General features: G+C 35.9%; 1 protein-coding gene across 1 annotated transcript in view; it reads left to right on the top strand.

Annotated features, from left to right (window-relative positions):
* Positions 1-18799, top strand: part of DNAH5 (dynein, axonemal, heavy chain 5) — a gene marked incomplete at its 5' end in the record, with an annotated part of 88263 nt that overhangs the window by 68982 nt on the left and 482 nt on the right. Inside the window, 12 exons of the mRNA XM_010288019.1 lie at positions 1357-1471; positions 1927-2117; positions 3386-3507; positions 4333-4482; positions 6163-6408; positions 7932-8151; positions 8794-8999; positions 9781-9984; positions 10599-10814; positions 13875-14087; positions 15423-15575; positions 17449-17680. Coding sequence (XP_010286321.1) covers positions 1357-1471; positions 1927-2117; positions 3386-3507; positions 4333-4482; positions 6163-6408; positions 7932-8151; positions 8794-8999; positions 9781-9984; positions 10599-10814; positions 13875-14087; positions 15423-15575; positions 17449-17680 — 2268 coding nt within the window. The remainder of the gene's footprint in view (positions 1-1356; positions 1472-1926; positions 2118-3385; positions 3508-4332; positions 4483-6162; positions 6409-7931; positions 8152-8793; positions 9000-9780; positions 9985-10598; positions 10815-13874; positions 14088-15422; positions 15576-17448; positions 17681-18799) is intronic.

The following is an 18799-nucleotide window of genomic DNA, read 5'->3' as shown; positions in this document are numbered from 1 at the left end:
CTACTGGGTAAGAAACTTGGGAGGGCTTGGTTGTCCTTTCGTAGCTGTTAAAACGTTGACACTTTATGAACTGTTAGTGAGACCAGTTGTGGTAGTTTAACCCCAGGCAGCAACTAAGCATCATGCAGCCGCTCGCTCACTCCTCACCCCCGCCACCGGTGGGGCGGGGAGGAGAATAAAAAAAAAGGGTAAAACTCGTGAGTTGAGATAAAGCCAGTTTAATAGGACAGCAAGGGAAGAGAAAATAATAATGATAAAGGAATATAGAAAATAAGTGATGCACAATACAATTGCTCATGACCTACTGACCGATGCCCAGCCAGTTCCCAAGCAGCAGTCACTGCCCCTCAACTAGCTCCCCGCAGTGTATGGAATATCCTTTTGGCCAGTTTGCGTCAGCTGTCCTGGTTATGCCCCCTCCCAGCTTCTTGTGCACCTCCTCAATGGAGCTGAAAAGTCCTTGGCTTAAATAAGCACTACTTAACACACTGATGCTTTAGTTGTTGCTATCAGCATTATTCTCATAATAAATCCAAAACACAGCACAATAACAGCTACTAAGAAGAAAATTAACTCAATCCCAGCTGAAACCAGGACACCAGTCATTAGCATATTTAGGTAACTGTGTGTTTGAGTTCAACATGTTGACATTCTTTTAGGGGCCTAGTATAATCGTATATGCTTTCTTTATCTGTTTGGATGAATGCTTTGTTTATCCTGTCATAGATCCTTAAGTTGTTACAGTCAGCACATTTCATCGGTCTTGGGCTTTTAACTGGCAGGTGAAAATGTGAAAAAAGTGAAAAAAAATTCTCTTGAATTGTTATACCTGCATTTTAGGAAATGTGTGAAATGGTACAGTTAGTGTACCAGAAATCATTGCAGGTTTTGTAAGACCTTTGTATTTAAAACTAAATGACTGCTGAAAATAAGTTAAATGAGTGCTGGGTAAGTTAAATCAGTGTAGTTCATTTGGCTTTTATGACTCCTGTAAAAGTCTGTAAAGAGAAATTTATTTGAATACTCAAACAGTACTTCAAACCATCTTACTTTTTATATGTTCTACTGATGATCTGAATATTGCAGTATACCATCCAGATACTCTCCAAATATGCTTGTATTTGCAAACTGGGCTTTACATAGTATGCATTAATTACAGAAAGATTTGCGTTTTTTTCTGATGTATAAATGAGGATTAAATTAATGTTTGAATGATTTTTCTGGCCAGTAAAGAATGGAGCAACTCAATGATCTTCAGTTAGCACTAGTGTTAAACTCACTGTACTTCTTGTAGAGAGTTAAAGCTTTCTGCTCTGCATTTCGACTTTGAACACAGTCTTGTTTCCTGTCCTTCAGTTGCAACTCGAGGTAGCATCTTATACTTCCTTATTACTGAGATGAGCACGGTCAATGTGATGTATCAGACTTCGCTTCGGCAGTTTTTGGGGCTTTTTGACCGCTCCCTAGCCAGGTAATTTAGCTAACAGTAAGTGTAAATTCTATTTACCTAGTCCTGGAGGTGGTTGTAGTACAGTAAAGATTTGTTGTAAACTAATGTCAGAAGGAAGAGTGTTGGTCGTACAATCTTGACAGGAACTCTCATTTTAAATACCCGTAAGCCTTTGTCACTTAGTTACCAAAGTAAAGAACCTTCAAATGTCCTTAAAAATTAGCCATTACATAATTAAAACCCATTATGCTGTGTTGATTTTCAGATATGCAGAAAAGCTTGATTAGAAAGGATTTTTTTTTGTTGCCCCTTCAATCTGAAAATTGTTGCTAGCTTGCTGTCTGATATTCTGTGTTTGTGATCTATTTTTTCATGTTTTCAAAGTTCTTAACTATGGCTTTTTGTCTTTTACATAGTATTCCCTTTAATAAAGACTATGCAAATCGACATTCAACTGCAGACCTTTCTTCCAACAGGTCTACCAAAAGCCCTATAACTAGCAAGAGGATTACTAATATTATTGAACATATGACTTATGAAGTGTTCAAATATGCTGCCCGAGGACTCTATGAAGGGCATAAGTTTCTTTTCACATTATTACTTACATTGAAGATTGATATACAAAGAAACAGAGTGAACCATGAAGAATTTCTGACTCTTATTAAAGGTTGGAACTATGGAACAATTTTAAGTAGAGTGCATACATATTGTAGAACATTTGTGAGCTGTAGTTATATCTCCTAGCCAACCTGCTGCTTCCTTTTGCACATGACGAAGCCAGTCAACTGAAAGAACACATGCTTATCATTCTGTCCTGGTGACAGACGACATTGTATGGTAGTTCTAATTTATAGCAGCACACTGAATATTGATAAATACAGCTTTGAGAATCGTGAGAATTTAAAAAGAAAATTCTTAAGTATCCTTTCAGTTGATGTTTATGTCTGCTGCTCAAATACCACCAAGTATGTGTTTGACTTAGAAAAATTATTATTATACTAAATATCTTTTTGTTTATTTGGTAACTGCAGGAGGACAAGCAAGCAAATAGGAACAGAGGGTGATGCTAATAGTTCAAAAGAATATGAGAGTCTTAGCTTCATGTGACAATTTCATGGCTTTAGTCTTAACTGCATGCAAGCACTGTGTATCTTCACTTGAAAGCTTGGAGTAATTTTGTATTACCTTTCCAAGATACTTAATTTTCCATGCAACATTTATTTATGAATTATAACTGTTAATTTTTCCATGTTGAATCTTCAGAATATCTTTTCCCGACAAGCATTTATTTCCAGGCACATTGTACAAAGAAATAGTAAATCCTCAAACAAGAAACTGATTAACAAAGATTAAGTTTAAGGTACATCATAAAATTTAATATAAATAACCAAACTACAAACTCTGCTTCTGCAAATATGGTGTGACTTTATAAGGTCGAAAACCACTGTAACCTCATGGTTAAAAATCTGGTTTCTTATAGCTCACGTTTTCTTTTTATTTTGTGTTTGCTTTCTTAATTTAGCTTCAGCTGAATTCCAAGGAAGGCAAATGTAGATACTTGCAAAATTATTACAGTATCTACAACAACAAAATAAAATCAAAGAAAAAAACATGGAAATTAAGCTGCTTCTTTTTTTTCTCCATAAACTCAAGCTTATTCTTTTACAGTAAAAAATAGATTTAGCTTGTAATGGGAAGATGTTATGAATTAAAAAAAAATAATGTTTTAAAATAAGATGAAAAATAAGGTTTGAAAATCAATTTTATATGTTACCTAACTCAGAAATTTCTTTATGACCATCCTTAGTTATTAAGTAGTCTTTCTGCAGACTGGGAAGGCTTAACCATGTGAAATAGTCTTGCAGTATCTAGTTTAAATTCCAAATAGATCCTCCCCCTCCCCCCCAATTATACCTAATTCCTAATTTCTTGCAGGTGGTGCTTCCCTAGACCTTAAAGCTTGTCCTCCTAAGCCAGCTAAATGGATTCTAGATATGACTTGGCTGAACTTGGTGGCGCTCAGTAAGCTTAAACAATTTTCAGATATTCTTGATCAAGTAAGTAAGGGTTTTTTTAAAATGAATCTCTTGCTTGATGGCGATTGTCTGGTAGTGATCAAGGCACATGATGGGAAACTGGTTTATTTTCTAGAACAGAATGAAATTGGCAGCAGGTAGCCACAGTTGTGGTTTAGCAGTTTGTATGATAAAAAGACTTAACAACCCCCAGGAAAATAAGAAGTACAAAGTTTCAAACCCTATGTAATTATAACACTTTCAGATTGGGATACAACTTGCTATTACCCAATTCATGTAATGCAACTTGAATCTTCTTCCAGTTGTTTGAGTTTCTTGTGTCCCTGTTCTACTTTATTACACTATGTTTTATGGTGCTTGTTCAAATATTTATCTGATTACATGGAGTAAGGGTTAGGGAAAGGGTGCTCAGTAAATTCAACACTTGTATGAATAGTCTTAATGGACACTAAGTGTATGGTAGCTAATGGAGTAAGTAAATAGTATTTGGTATATGCAAAGTCATGTGGGGAGCAGATATGTACCTAGTGTTCTCAAAGCTATGTCTGAGCCTAGCTATCTGTGTTCTGACCTTGCTATGCCATTATATCATTAATGGAAAATACTGAGTAGTAGCTCATTTTTTTCAGAATATGAATACTTAGGGGCATTGTTGAATTCTATGATTTTGTACTTAAAATCTGAAAGCTTATTCGCTCTTTTTTTAAATAGCCTTACTACATGTGTGTACTAACATTACTAAACAAATGCCTGTGTGCAGATTACATGTCTCTAACCCTCATTAAAAGTTTGTGACCTAGTGGCAGTTGAAATGTGAGATTTACTCCTTTGATGGTATAACTGCAGATTGCCAGAGCAGAGAAACAGTGGAAAATTTGGTTTGATAGTGAGAATCCGGAAGAAGAACTGTTTCCTAGTGGCTATGGTCAATCCCTGGACTGCTTCAGACATCTTCTTCTTATCAGATCTTGGTGTCCTGACAGGACCATAGCTCAGGTACATTTATATAGCCAACATAGTCTATTTAGGTGTCATTGGAATAATACTTGCAGGATTGCAGTTCAGTACTTTTTTATTTAATGCTGAACTTCTTTTTGTAATGGACTTTTACATTGCATTTTCTGAAATTCTTTTCTGACAATTTATGCATTTGTTACAAGGGCAGTGTTAGCAAAATTATTCCAATATATTGAAAGAATATTAGCCAATGATTTTACTATGGAGATAGGATTTCATCTGGAAATGTATGTGTTTATCTAGTACTGCTTTATCGGTAGAGAATGTATTTTTGGCTGTCCTTGCTGATATTACTCACTGAAATTGTAGAATCGTCCTCATGTTAGGCTGAAGTGTACAGTGTTTTCATGAACTCAGTTGGCTGAGAGAAAACAAAACATAACAATAGTTTAATGGAGGAACCATTTCTTGCATGGAAAAGTTAGACCCATTTTAGAAAAATCTATGCTAAGGTCTGTTCAAAATTTTTAATTTGAAGTTATCTATTTAGAAAGGTGAGAAATATAAAATTAAAGTTTATTAAATGGTTACACCTATTTTTAAGAAAAATAATCTTCTAGAAGCCTGTTTTTAATTGATATTAAAATAGAAATTTTAATAACAATTCTTTGCCAGTGCAAAAGAATAAAAATCTTGCAATCGCTGACAATTTCAGAGCAATGGTTGGCAACTTCTTGAAGTCAGAATGCATCACTAAAAGTGTGGTATTAATTTTATGGATGCAAATCTTTAGACATTGTGACTGGATTTGGTGAAAGTCTCAGCAATTATTGGTGTAACTGTGGTCAATAGAAGGTTAAATGGTACTGTATAATGAATCTCTCAGATGTGTGCACTGTGTCTGAAACAGATCATGTGAAATTGGTTCCTCAGTTCTGTTAACGGGAGCAATATACACTTTCATCTTATGATGGTTTTATGAAAACTGTTAGTTTATCAAATGATAAATGATAAATTACTGAGAAGTAAGCCAGAGGTATTAAGGGGAAGATTGGCCTAAGACAAAAGTAATGTAGCGGGAAAGAATACAAGAATGATCATCTCGGACTGTTTGAAGGAGCCTTTTCTACTTAGTAAAAAGGAACAATAATCTAACAGTCTGTGAAATACATAAATAAGGAATAACAGAGATGGTTTTCACCTGTTCCTCTGGATCTTCTACTTAGTGACAGTTATTTTTTTCATTACTACTATTAATTCATTGTTTAAGCATGAAGGTGGGAAAGACCTAACACCTTTGAAGCGTATCTTCCATCCTTTCCTCCTTTATTCTCTAGTATTTGGAAAGGAAAGCTAGATTTTAAGGTTAGGAGTTATGCTATCTAATGGAGATACCATCCTTAAATCATTAAAACCTTTCTAAAGGTTTAGTAAAGTTGTTATTATTATACTATAATTATAGGTCTATAACAATACATGCAGATGTATTTAATAGAATAATTATAAGTTTTAACTGGTCTTACAAGGCTGTAAGATATAACACCTTCAAAGAGGGTATGATATGTTAACATGTAAAAATAAATTTTAGCGTATTTTTATTTCTGATATAAATTTATAGGAGCCTTTGCTCTTCAGGTTACTTATTGGTTGTATTTACACTGGGAATAAAACAGTATTAAATGTTTACATCACAGGTTAAATTTACACTTTTAAATATAGGCAAGAAAATACATCATTGACACTATGGGGGAGAAATATGCAGAGGGAGTCATCTTGGACTTGGAGAAGACATGGGAAGAGTCAGATCCACGTACTCCTCTCATATGCTTTCTTTCCATGGGGTCTGATCCTACGGACTCAATTATTGCTTTGGGGAAAAGACTGAAGACAGAGACACGTTATGTTTCCATGGGCCAGGGGCAAGAAATCCATGCTCGTAAACTTCTACAACAGACAATGGCTCATGTAAGAGACAAAAATCTGAATGTTCTTTGTATCTGTACTAAACACTTAGAAATGAAAATCCTGTCATGAAATATGGATGTTTGGTGGGTAGTTAATGCTGATTCAAGAACCTATATTTATTTGTATAAATAAGTGTCCTAAGCAACAAACTGTCTTTTCACAGTCATTTAATTGGCCACAACAAGCTTTTTGATACTGTGCAAACATCAATGTTTTTCATATAAAATGGAGGGTTTGTTGTAGGTTGTTGACTAATGAACATAGCTGAATTGATTGTTTGGATTACATGAATATTGAATATTCTTCAGCAAGCATTTCACAACTTTTTTTTCAGTTTTGTATTTTTATTAATACAAACATATTTTGTTAAATTAAGACCATTAATTCCAAATATACTATTGATAGTTACATAACTTTGAGAAAAACAAGGCTGTGTAGCAAAATATTTTGTACTGCTGTTGTCTGAATTTTGAATTGGGATGGACAGTCTGATAGCACAGGCATATTACAAGTGAAACATGGAAGAATTAAAGAATAAAATTTCCTGTATGAGAAGGAAAAGCTGAGATGTTCCAATTTAGCATGCTTTGATGGTAATACTGCTATGCCTGCTGATGTGCATGGATTAAACTTCTTGTACTCCTGTTAGGAGCTTCTTTCCTGTCTGTATAACCAGTTTTCCTCTGACTTTTACCTCAGATTCTTGTTTGACAACTTCACATTAAGACCTAATTAGCAGATCAGATGCAAAGAAACTCATTCAAAAGATAGGGAAGAAGAGCTCTTTTTGTTTAATTAAGAGAAATGCAGTTACTTTCCCTCACTGCCTCACGTACCCTCTTAATGCAGAAGTATGTGAGATGTCTATATGAAGAATGGTAATTCATATGAGAAAGTTTTATATGTATTGATTGATAGCAGTGGATTAATTAAGTATGTATATTTAGTTATTTTCCAAGCCTGTGACACTTGTGAGGAACAAGGTTTTGCAGCTTACTCTGAAGAACTACTTCTGAGCTCCCTCCTATAAGTTAAGATTTATCAGTGTTTATCAGCACTATAGTGATGTCCAGATATGTTTTAAAGGTACTGAAATGGAAAAGGTAGGGACTACTTGAGAAGACCAGATTGGACAACTGAGAACCACTTGTTTAGATGATAAAACCAAACAAGCTAACACTGTCTCCAGAAGGAACAGCCCACAGCTTAGCTCACATGATCTTTCTTTTAGAGAAAAAATACTTTGTTAATTTCTTGTGTTCCATTCCTGTGGATACTGGTCTCTCTACATGAAATGTACATGAAATCAAATGATTAAGTCCTTGGTTTTGATTTGTTGTAAAATTGACTGTGGAAGATTTCTTCCTTTAACAGCCCTGATAAGCACTTAAACATGCTATATTTTGCTAAAGCTTAGATGTGTTGGCTTTGTTTCTAACTTACAGCATAAACAAAGAGTTATTTTAGTGATTTTTGGTTTGTAAACAATGTTGATAACTTCATATTCTGTTGTTTCAAATTAGGGAGGTTGGGCACTTTTGCAAAACTGCCACCTTGGACTTGACTTTTTGGATGAGTTGATGGACACTGTAATAGAGACAGAGACTGTCCATGAAAGCTTTCGACTGTGGATGACAACTGACATTCACAAACAGTTTCCCATCACCCTTCTTCAAATGTCTATTAAGTTTACCAATGAGCCACCACAAGGTCTCAGAGCTGGACTAAAGAGAACATATAGTGGTGAGTGCTAGATTTAATGATTTAAAATTTAATTTTGCTCATTTTTGGACTCTCTGGTGTTATCTGATGGTCACATTGTAGCCACTCATAGTAGGTGTAAGCTAGTATGAAGAACTGACCACAACAATGCCAGGACACATCTTGATCATTGGTTTGAGTTAGAAGTTGTGAAAATTAAAAGGAAGAGTTCTGCTGAAGTTCTGTTGCCAGAACTTATTAGACAGTAAAACAGGAAGTGGCTTTTTCTTTTCTCAAATGCTGGCTTCTAATATCTCAAAGTGGTTAAATTTTTAATCTTCTTTTGTCTTTTGGCAGAAAAGCAACACATTTATCTTTATTGGCTATTAAGTGCCCTTTACATCGCATAAAATAAAGGTCAAAGAGTCTGTGCAGAAAGCAACTTAATATGAATTCAGCTATTAGTAAATTGTGGTGGGTTTTTTTCCTAAAGTTTACTCTTTTAATTTGAGCTACTTAATAACATGCTGTGAACTGTCTCCAGCATAGAATGCTTTGTGGGACAATAATTTACTTTTGGGAGAGAGACAACTGAATCTAGGAATGATATTTCAGCACTGATTTCAAGTAGTTTTGAAAAATACTATTATTACATTTCTTATAAAACCCACTTACAATCAATAGGTGTCAGCCAGGATTTACTAGATGTCAGTGACATGGTACAATGGAAACCAATGTTGTATGCGGTAGCCTTTCTACACTCCACTGTTCAAGAAAGACGCAAGTTTGGATCTCTGGGTTGGAATATACCCTATGAGTTTAACCAAGCTGATTTCAATGCTACTGTGCAGTTCATTCAAAACCACTTGGATGGCATGGATGTCAAGAAGGTAACTAATGTTTTTGTGGGGAAGGTGGATTAGTGTGATTAATCTTTCCAGTAGTGAAATGTATTTATTTACATGGTTCCCAATAACGGAAACACAAACATGATTTTAAATTATTCTTTTGTTTCTTTCTACACTCAACATTCCAAGTATACATGTCTGTAGAGCAGCAGGCTTACATTAGACTTTTAATCTTGTGCATGTTAAATTTCTACATTAATCTGCACATTAAGAAAAAAAACCTCAAACCCTCCCAGCTGTCTCCCTTCAGAACTTCAGAAATATAAACCTTCTTTTCAGTGTTAATTAAGTCAGATCATTAAAAGTGGACCACTGTATTTAAAATATTCTTTTGTTTAAATCTATTTTGAGTAAAAATAATCATTTGTCTCCTCCAACCTATTTTGGCAGCATATAGAAATTTTAAGTGGCTTTAAATGACTATGTAAGAATTCCTCTTACATTCCTCACTTTCAGATGGTCAGTTGTCATACATAGGTATGTGACAGATCACTTTACGATCAGCATTTTAAGTGAAGTTGAAAGCATGATTGCAATGTAGCTGTATCCCTCTGGCCCAGATGCCGGAATAGCCTCTTCAATTAGTTGTCAATGAATTCTATTTTGAGAAGTCTTTGAAGGTGTTCTGGGAATGCAGGGTTTAGTAAGAAAATAACTTTCTTCCAAAAGGGACAGACTTGGTATATCAGCTGTTCTTACTAAGGGAGATTTAAATAGGTGAGAAGAGGATTAACTGAAGTCAGTGCTTTCTGCTTGGTTTTAGGGTATCTCCTGGAGTACTGTTTGTTACATGATAGGTGAGATCCAGTATGGTGGCCGTGTGACAGATGACTATGACAAAAGACTCATGAACACCTTTGTAAAGGTTTGGTTCAGTGAAAATACATTCAGTCAGGAATTCAGCTTCTACAAAGGATATAGCATACCCAAATGTACGACAGTGGATCAACACCTTCAGTACATACAGGTTGGTAAATGAAAGCATTTCGACACACACACCACCACCAACAAAAAATTCTCTTGTTTCTCACAAGTTCCTGAGTCCCAATATTTTGTCTTTCTTCTGAGTATCTGTGTTTTGTGGTTTTTTTTCACAGACTTTTTATTGCTAACAATCTGCATAACTATTAGTGAGAACTAATTGTTGTCACCAATATTATCTTTGTCATGACAAGAATCTTTTCTTTTTCATGTGATTTGCTTGAGAGACATACCAGAAAGCATACAGTTATTAAAGAGAGCGAAGAATGGAGTCCAGACATTGGGTACAATCTCACAGAAATAATAAGCGTATATATATGAAAGTACAGGCTGACTATTAAAATAGCATATAGAAGTTAAAACTGAATTTGTTGTTAACCTTGGTGTGATTTGGGCTGTGACATGACAAACAGGTCGCAGCAAGTTATCGTCCCTAAGACTGTTTAAAGAGATCTAGCCTCTTAATTTACAATGTAGGGTTTTGGGGGTTTTTGGTGTTTGTTATTTGGTTTTGTTGTGCTTTTTTGTTTTTCTTTTTTTAAAAATAATTAGCTTATAAATCCACCTCCAGTTATGCTCTTTTTATATTTTACTATTTAGAGTCTTCCTGCTTATGACACACCGGAGGTTTTTGGTTTGCACCCCAATGCGGATATCACTTACCAAAGTAAACTTTCCAAAGATGTATTGGACACTGTCCTCAGTATTCAGCCTAAAGACAGCTCTGGTGGAGGAGGTGAAACCCGAGAGGCAGTTGTAGCCAGACTGGCTGATGATATGCTGGAAAAGCTTCCTGCTTATTATGTACCATATGAAGTGAGTTAATGAAATTCTGTCAAAAACATTTGCTCCATCTTGCTTTGTGTGGATAAAAAAAAAAAGAAGTTACAATACTAATTTTTCTAAAAGCACGTCTGAATTCATCATGAATTTTTGAATACTTCAAAAATTCAGAAAAATGCAGGCAATATTTTAAAGAAGTCTGACCAGACTCTTAACATTTATAATGAAGTCACTAAAAGTGCACTGAAGTGCTTTTGTAAGAGCTTTTTGAAAATATTAAACCACTTCTCAAGTTGTCATTTGCATTGCAGGGGAATTAAGATCATCAGCTTTTAACTAAGGTTGTTGACACTGTAGAGGACTGAAGTTACGTTACAAGTGTATTCATGCTTCTAAAGTATTACAGTATGTATTATTTTGGGATTCAGCTTACGTCCTGAAGGTATTTTTAGGTTGCTTTCTTCTTCAGTGAAGTGAATACTGAAAAGCTTGTCAGGTGATAGCTTTCATTGATTGAAGCCTAGTGTTAGTATCTGAGAATCCGTATTAACACACAATAGCCTATGTAATCATATTTGTAATGGACACCTGCTGCCTTGCAGCCATTTCTTTTCAGAAATAGCAACTCTCCTTCTGCTTGTGCGGAAGATGGAATAACTCTCAATGTGAGAGGGTTTTATTACAGTTCGAACAATTTACTGATGACTAAATATATTGACGCTCCAGTCGACTGTGTTCTGTGTTCCCATCCTGGAGACTACAGTTTAATTGACTGTTTGGACAATTTGCATTGTTTCTGGGTGTTTCCATAGTTCTTAATTGTCCTTTAGAGCCCCAGAATTTTAGGATGCTAACATTACGGTTCTTCCCAGGTGAGGCTGGTTAGGAGCTTCAAATAAATGAGAGGAAAATGCTTGTAAAATAGTTAAGGTTCCTGTATTTCCTATATCAGGGGGTGCTAAACTTTTGTGTTTCATTGTATTTGTGAAAACTTAAAAGCAAGTAGGATTAATTACGTTAGTAGTAAAGCATTTACAACACTTTTATTATGAAATGGATGTGAATCACACCAAATGTGTCATCAAAAAAAGGTTCACACTCATGTTTGTACTTTAACAGATTCCCAAAGTAGCTACCTGCTTATCTAGGCAGTAGGATGTTTTATTAATTAGATAGCTTGCTTGCCCTCTCCTTCTTGAGGAGAGTGAAATCTCTTATCCTTAGTCTTCTGGCATTTTATTTACTCTTTAATGGAAGGTAGCATGAGGACCTGATACAGGCTAGATGGCTTATGAGTGCTAAATTTCTCCTGTCAGGATGCTGAGCTATGAGAAGGAGCAAAGAGACTTGTACGATCTAACATCCTCTTTTCTGTTTTTACACAGCATTGAGTTTCCCTTATGTGGGTTATGCTCCTGAGTATATACTCTTTTCATGTACCCATGTCCTAGATCTGTTGTATTATGTTTTCTGTAGCCCATTTTGTATTACATGATCTTCCCTCCCTCAGATGGCATTAATGATGATAATTTATTTTATCTGAACAGTTATGAATTTGGAATACTGATTATCTAGCAGTTTTCCAAAGTTTGCAGTTGATGAAGTTTCTAACCTACTGTCTTTCTAGAAGCTTGATCTTTCTGACTTTCCAAAAGGCTGAACCAGGTGTCTCGGATCTACAAAGGGTTTAAATTTGAGTTTCTCAGAAGGTTACTGCTTTAGTGATGAGCTAAATTTCATGGTAGTTGTTAGTCCAACTCTCTTCAAATTCTACTCGACATCTCCAGGAATAGACATGTGGCTTAATAAAGGCATATACCATATAATGTCATTGTATAGGTGCCATTAGCTGTTAAATTTACAAGAGCTCTTTCTGGGCAGATCAGCTCTGATCAGAAATGACAAACTGAAATTTAGTTTATATTAATAAAAGTGAATGTGGAGCACTAAACTCTTTCACATGGTGAAAACTATTTTAAATTCCTTTTTGTGTAGCAAAATACTAATAAACTTGGGAAGGTTAGTGATATTGTATCTGAAGAAGGGCAACGAAGCTGGTGAGGGATCTGGAGTACAAGTCTTATGAGGAGCGGCTGAGGGAACTGAGGTTGTTCAGTCTGGAGAAGAGGAGGCTGAGCAGAGACCTTACCGCTCTCTACAACTACCTGAAAGGGGGTTGTGGCGATGAGGGAGTTGGTCTCTTCTCCCAAATAACTAGTGATAGGATGAGAGGAAATGGCCTCAAGTTGCACCAGGGGAGGTTTAGATTGGATATTAGGAAAAATTTCTTCACCGAGAGGGTGGTCAAGCATTGGAACAGGCTGCCCAGGGAGGTGGTGGAGTCGCCATCTCTGGAAGTGTTCAAAAAATGTGTGGATGTGGTGCTTCAGGACATGGTTTAGGGGACATGGTGGTGTTGGGTTGATGGTTGGACTTGATGATCTTGAAGGTCCTTTCCAACCTTAGTGTTTCTGTGATTACCAAGAACAGGACTGTTACCCTGTGTAGGATTCAATACCTGTTATATATAATTTTTTCACCTGTGTCCCACTAGGACCGTATTGACTACAAAATTTCTAGTTATGTCCATACCGTTCTTCTTAATTTGTTAACTTTACACTTTCGATTAAAAAATACATCAGCAAGTTTTATTAGAATTCAAGACTGCCGGGCATTGTCATAGTTCCCAGGCATTGCTGATAAATAGTGCTACTATGCTGAGGCAAAGTGGCTGGGGCAATCACTCTTGATTGGTTTGTGGAAAGTGAACCTTGGGAACTGTCTGTTAAAGCTGAAATCCTTGAAATGGGGTATGGCCTACATGCTGTTTAAATGGCATTAGCTCATAGAATGATACACAGACTAAATAATGAGTTAGACTGAAAACATAGCCAGTCTCAGCATCATAGTTTTCTCTTGGAACAAATCCTGTATTTCTCTCTTGCAGAGGATTCAGGGAAGATGCCAAACTGACCATTTAACTTCCTAAATAAAAGTACTATGTCTTAAAAATTGTGTTGGGGCCTAACCTTGACATAAAGCCACCTTTGTTTTTTACTTCTGTTGAAGGATCTTTTGGTTTTCTACCTACAGGTAAAAGAGAAGCTAAAGAACATGGGACCTTTTCAGCCTATGAACATATTTCTGCGACAGGAGATTGAACAAATGCAGAGAGTTATTTCCTTAGTGAGAAGCACTCTGACTGATCTAAAACTTGCCATCGATGGGACAATTGTTATGAGTGAAAATCTGAGGGACGCTTTAGACTGCATGTATGATGGAAGGATTCCTGCTAGCTGGAAAAAAGTAGGTGTACATCACTTGTTTTTTAAGGAAAAATAAATTCTGTAGAGCTATATAAAAGTAACTACTTTTTTCAAACACAAGTGATAACCAGGTCTGTGCAACTGCTGGAGTAGATTTTGAGCTAAAATAAACACAGTCAAAACAAGCCCTCTTTCGTTTATAAAAATAGAAATGAATGTGGAAGGTGCAGGTGTTTCCCGTTTTAACAGCCTGTTGCATATTGTCGGGATAAAATGCTAGAAAGAAGAGAATAATTTAAAATGTGATGATGGATTTCTAAAAAATAGCACCTACGCTAGTGGACTACACTGTTGCTATTCTTTGAGATTAAGACTTGTAGTCATAGAATCACAGAATAATAGAGGCTGGAAGGGACCTCTGGAGATAGTCTAGTTTAACCCCACTTCTGAAAGCAGCGTCAATTAGAGCAGGTTTCCTAGGACTCTCCAGAATCAAGAGTCCATACCTCTCTGGGCAACCTGTCCCATTGTTTGATCACCCTCACAGTAAAAAACAACCAACCAACCAACCAAAACCCCCCCTTAAGTTTAAATGGAATTTCCCACATTTCTTCTTGTGCCCATTGCCTCTTCTCCTATCACTGCCAGGGAATTGGCTTCATCTTCTTCCATTTTCCACACATGAGCTATAAACATTGATATCTCCTCTGACCCTTCTCCAGGCTAAACAATCCCAGCTCTCTCAGCCTCTCCCCATAGAAATTGTTTCCAGGGTCAACTAGAGCGGTTAATGGCAACTGATGGAAAGAAAAACGAGGAGGTTTTTTTGGTGTGTTTTTGTTTTGTTTTTTTATTGACAAAGTATTTTCATGGTACAAAACCTAGACCAAAGCTGATACTTCACTGCATAAGTATGATACAACTATTCAAAGAGAAAAATCCTAAATTTTGCATAGTCCAAGCTCAATTTTCTTTAGCTTTTCTCAGAATAATGTTGGCAGAAATCCTGTTATTTCAATGCATTGAGCTTGGCTTTAGAAAGATATGTATACAATACTTCTTCATAATTTACATAGCTATCTGTTTTTTCAAAAAAGTCATAAAATGGACAATTAGCACAGGGAACATTAAGCATGTCTAAATGGAGTTGTAAGCATGAATTTGAAGAGAGCAAAAATTGGCTTTGGGTTTCAGTGGGATGCAACATTTATTGATCAGATTAAAAGTTAATATATGAAAAATGAGCTTCAAATATGCTTTGCTAATATTATGTTGTTTACTACCTTGTGAGGAATTACCTTTTCTTGACATGGATATGATGTGTTAAAACCATTGAATAAAATTAAAAAATGAACATGCTGTTAACTATTTTTAGGCATCTTGGGCTTCCAGTACACTTGGTTTCTGGTTTACTGAGCTTCTAGAAAGAAACCACCAGTTTTACAATTGGATTTTTGAAAGCCGACCAAACTGCTTCTGGATGACAGGGTTTTTTAATCCTCAAGGATTTTTAACTGCAGTGAGGCAGGTAAATTGTGCTTAAAGTCTCACTCTGTATATTCTTTGAATTTTTTTTTTTAAAGTACTGTGTGATGAAGGCTGAGTTATACGCATGGCTCCATCATGTCAACAGGGAAGATACATGACTGCATAACTGTCTAACATTTCCTGAGTGAAGAGTTCTTCCTCTGCACATACTCTTTCAGTATATCAACCACTAATGTGTTAAAATATATTTCCTACTTTGACCAAGCCCAATGTTTGTAGGGGCTACCTTACAACATTCTTAAGATAGACTGGAGAAGTAATGTCTCATGTTACCATTGAGATGGGGTGTTAAGTCCGTGAATTTATTTTCTTTTTTCCCCTCCCTTTTAGTCTGTGTTCAATATTTACCTGTCTGGAGACTTGCCAGAACAGCTATTCAGAATCAGTCTTAAATTACACTTCTGCAGTTCAGTAGCTGATTCAGTCTCTCTTCATGAAGTGGGAAAGAGGAATTTCCTTTATTAATGTGTACTAAGTATGAAGTTTGATGCATTTGCTAATGTATCTATCTCTGTCAACTTGATGATTGTATTGGTTGCTTAGGATGCTAGTTGCATTTGACAAGTGAGGCAATAAGTACCTGTGTTGGTCAGCATAAAGGGACACATCAGAAACAATAATTGTCTGGAATCTGTAAAATTGGGAAGCAATACTCAGGTGGGAATTCAATGGGACCTCAGAAAAAAAACTAACTTTTGGAGAAGAGAATGAAGATTTGCAGAGAAGGAAAATCTCCCCTCTCGCTCTGAGGTTTGGGTAGCGTACTCTTTGGCTGTCAAACTGAAGTTCTAATTGGTGACTACTTCTACTAAAATTGCAGGCATATAACCTTGGAATTATATAACAAGATATTTTGAGTAAACAGTTGTAGACTGGGATTTTCTTTTGGACCCAAGCTTGTGGAAAGGGTTTAATAGCGGGATCTCCAACAGTTGGAATCTACAGAACTTTTCTGGTTCCCTAAAAAGAGAATGTGGGTACATATCAACCTAATGTCCCAAGTAAAAAACAAAGTGACTTTCTCAGCTTTGCTATGTGGTGGAACAAATAAAAATGAGAAAAATGAAGAGCCAGAATGATCACTGAACTATAACCCTTCTGCTCTATTAAAGCAGCTAATTACAGTATGGGACAAACATTAATTCCAACTACTTCAAACAAAGATCTTGGAAAACATTTACAAGACTGGGATAAAACTTGGGTCTGGCATAACGTAATGGCATGGGATAGCAAGGGATTGAGCAAGATAAAGGAGTGTTGTCCAGTGTACTAACTGACTAAATTTGATATATATGTTGAATCTTAAGCATGTCTATCTTCAAGTGTTCTCGGGGTTTTTTCAGTCATTTTATGTAGCTTTAGAGCTGAGTGAGCTCTTACTCATTATTAAGAATACAGTTAATGAAGAGTATAGGTACAGGAAAAGGAAGGTAACCCCAGAAAATATGCAGCGAAGTGTGCATTTTGCTTTTGTCATTGGAAGTGCTTTACTTAGCACATGCAGTTAATGTTTTCTCATCTTGGGAAATCTGTGAAATTTTCATATTCACAAGAGCCAGTTACCATTGGCATTCAGTGGTTATGTTATTTGGTATGGTCTTAAGATATTTTCATATAATAGATTGCAAATCAAATATCGTGGATAAAGTACTGAAAGATTTCTTGTAGTACCATGCCATCACTAGCTTAGAGAGAAGTCAAACTGCTGTAAACATGGATATTATAAAACGTTAATTTTTTGTATTGAAGAGGATAAGTTGTGACCATACAAATGTTTCTAATAAATGATTGCAAAAAATGGCACTGTGCACATGTAAAAATGTAACCTCCATACTTTTATCTATTTTGGGCAGGAAATAACAAGAGCTAACAAAGGATGGGCTCTTGACAGTGTAGTGCTGTGCAATGAGGTTACTAAATGGGTGAAGGAAGATATCGCAAGCCCTCCTTTGGAAGGTGTCTATGTGTATGGGCTGTATTTGGAAGGAGCTGGTTGGGACAGAAGAAACATGAGACTGACTGAATCTAAGCCCAAGGTGCTCTTTGAGATGATGCCGGTTATAAGGATATATGCAGAGAATAACAGTAAGTAACTGTTTTGTAAAGGATGTTATTCTGATAGAATTCAATGTAACTTTTTATTCAACTGCATGGAAGTCTTTTGGGCTTTAGGGATTTCATGGGGCTGTTGCTATTCATTGTATAAATGATCAGTTTGTTTCAGTGGGGGAGACTTCCCAGTCTTCCATATAAAATGAGTTTTCAGCCTTCCTTGGTAATTGGTGATAGGCACTTTTTTCCCTAATATTTAGATAGGTTTCTCACCTTCTGGTCTTAATGCTGTTAATAACTTTTTAAACCCATTACACATGAGCTGTTCTCTGCCTCTTCTGACAAACATGCTTGCATTCCGTCTTCAGCTGACAATGTGTGTCCTAGATTGAGAAGGTCAACATTTACATACATACTCTGTAACCTCTGTTACCTAAACCCAAATAACCTCTTTCCTGCATCCCCCAAACCAATGTAATATATATATAAAAACTTATGTAAGTATGTATACACAACATATATGAAAAACACGTATATCTTATATAAGGTATTTATATATAACATGTTATATATATAATGTGTATATTTAGAAAAATGCTTTTTTTTTCTGGAGCAGGCTGTTTTTGAGCTAACAGAAGCAAGCAGGAGGTGGAGTGAGGTGGTGGAAGATGTTTTGTCTTTGAGGCAGGAAAGGACTGTAAGAATGGAAAGGAAACATGGGGCTGAAGGGCAGTGCTGCTTTGTGAAAATGTATAATTTAGGTTAACGTGTTTTTTTTTTTTTTCATGTAAAATAGGAAATGCTTTTGAATAGGGATGTAAAATAAGATAGGATTATCCACTATTGAATATAAAATTGGAAACTTCTATTGAAAAGCATTCTATCTCCAAAAGCAAAGCCTGCTTACGTGCTATTTTGCCCAGATTTTGTGTAGCTGATCTTCTATAGGAAGCATGATCATGGTGAAAGCAGCCAAGATGCCAAATAATGCGCACTATGAAGTACGACTAGAGTACTGTTCTAATTCTGCAGTGAAGAAGTTGTCAATTTACACTCTGAAATACTAAATGCATTTCAAAATAGGTTTTTCAAAATAGGGCATTTTTTATTTTGACACATTAGTAATATACCGATAAGAAGTAATGTTCAGCA

Source organism: Phaethon lepturus, unplaced genomic scaffold, assembly GCF_000687285.1.
Source record: "Phaethon lepturus isolate BGI_N335 unplaced genomic scaffold, ASM68728v1 scaffold2385, whole genome shotgun sequence".
NCBI classification, from domain to species: Eukaryota; Metazoa; Chordata; class Aves; order Phaethontiformes; family Phaethontidae; genus Phaethon; species Phaethon lepturus.
This window is presented reverse-complemented; position numbering and strand designations above follow the sequence as displayed.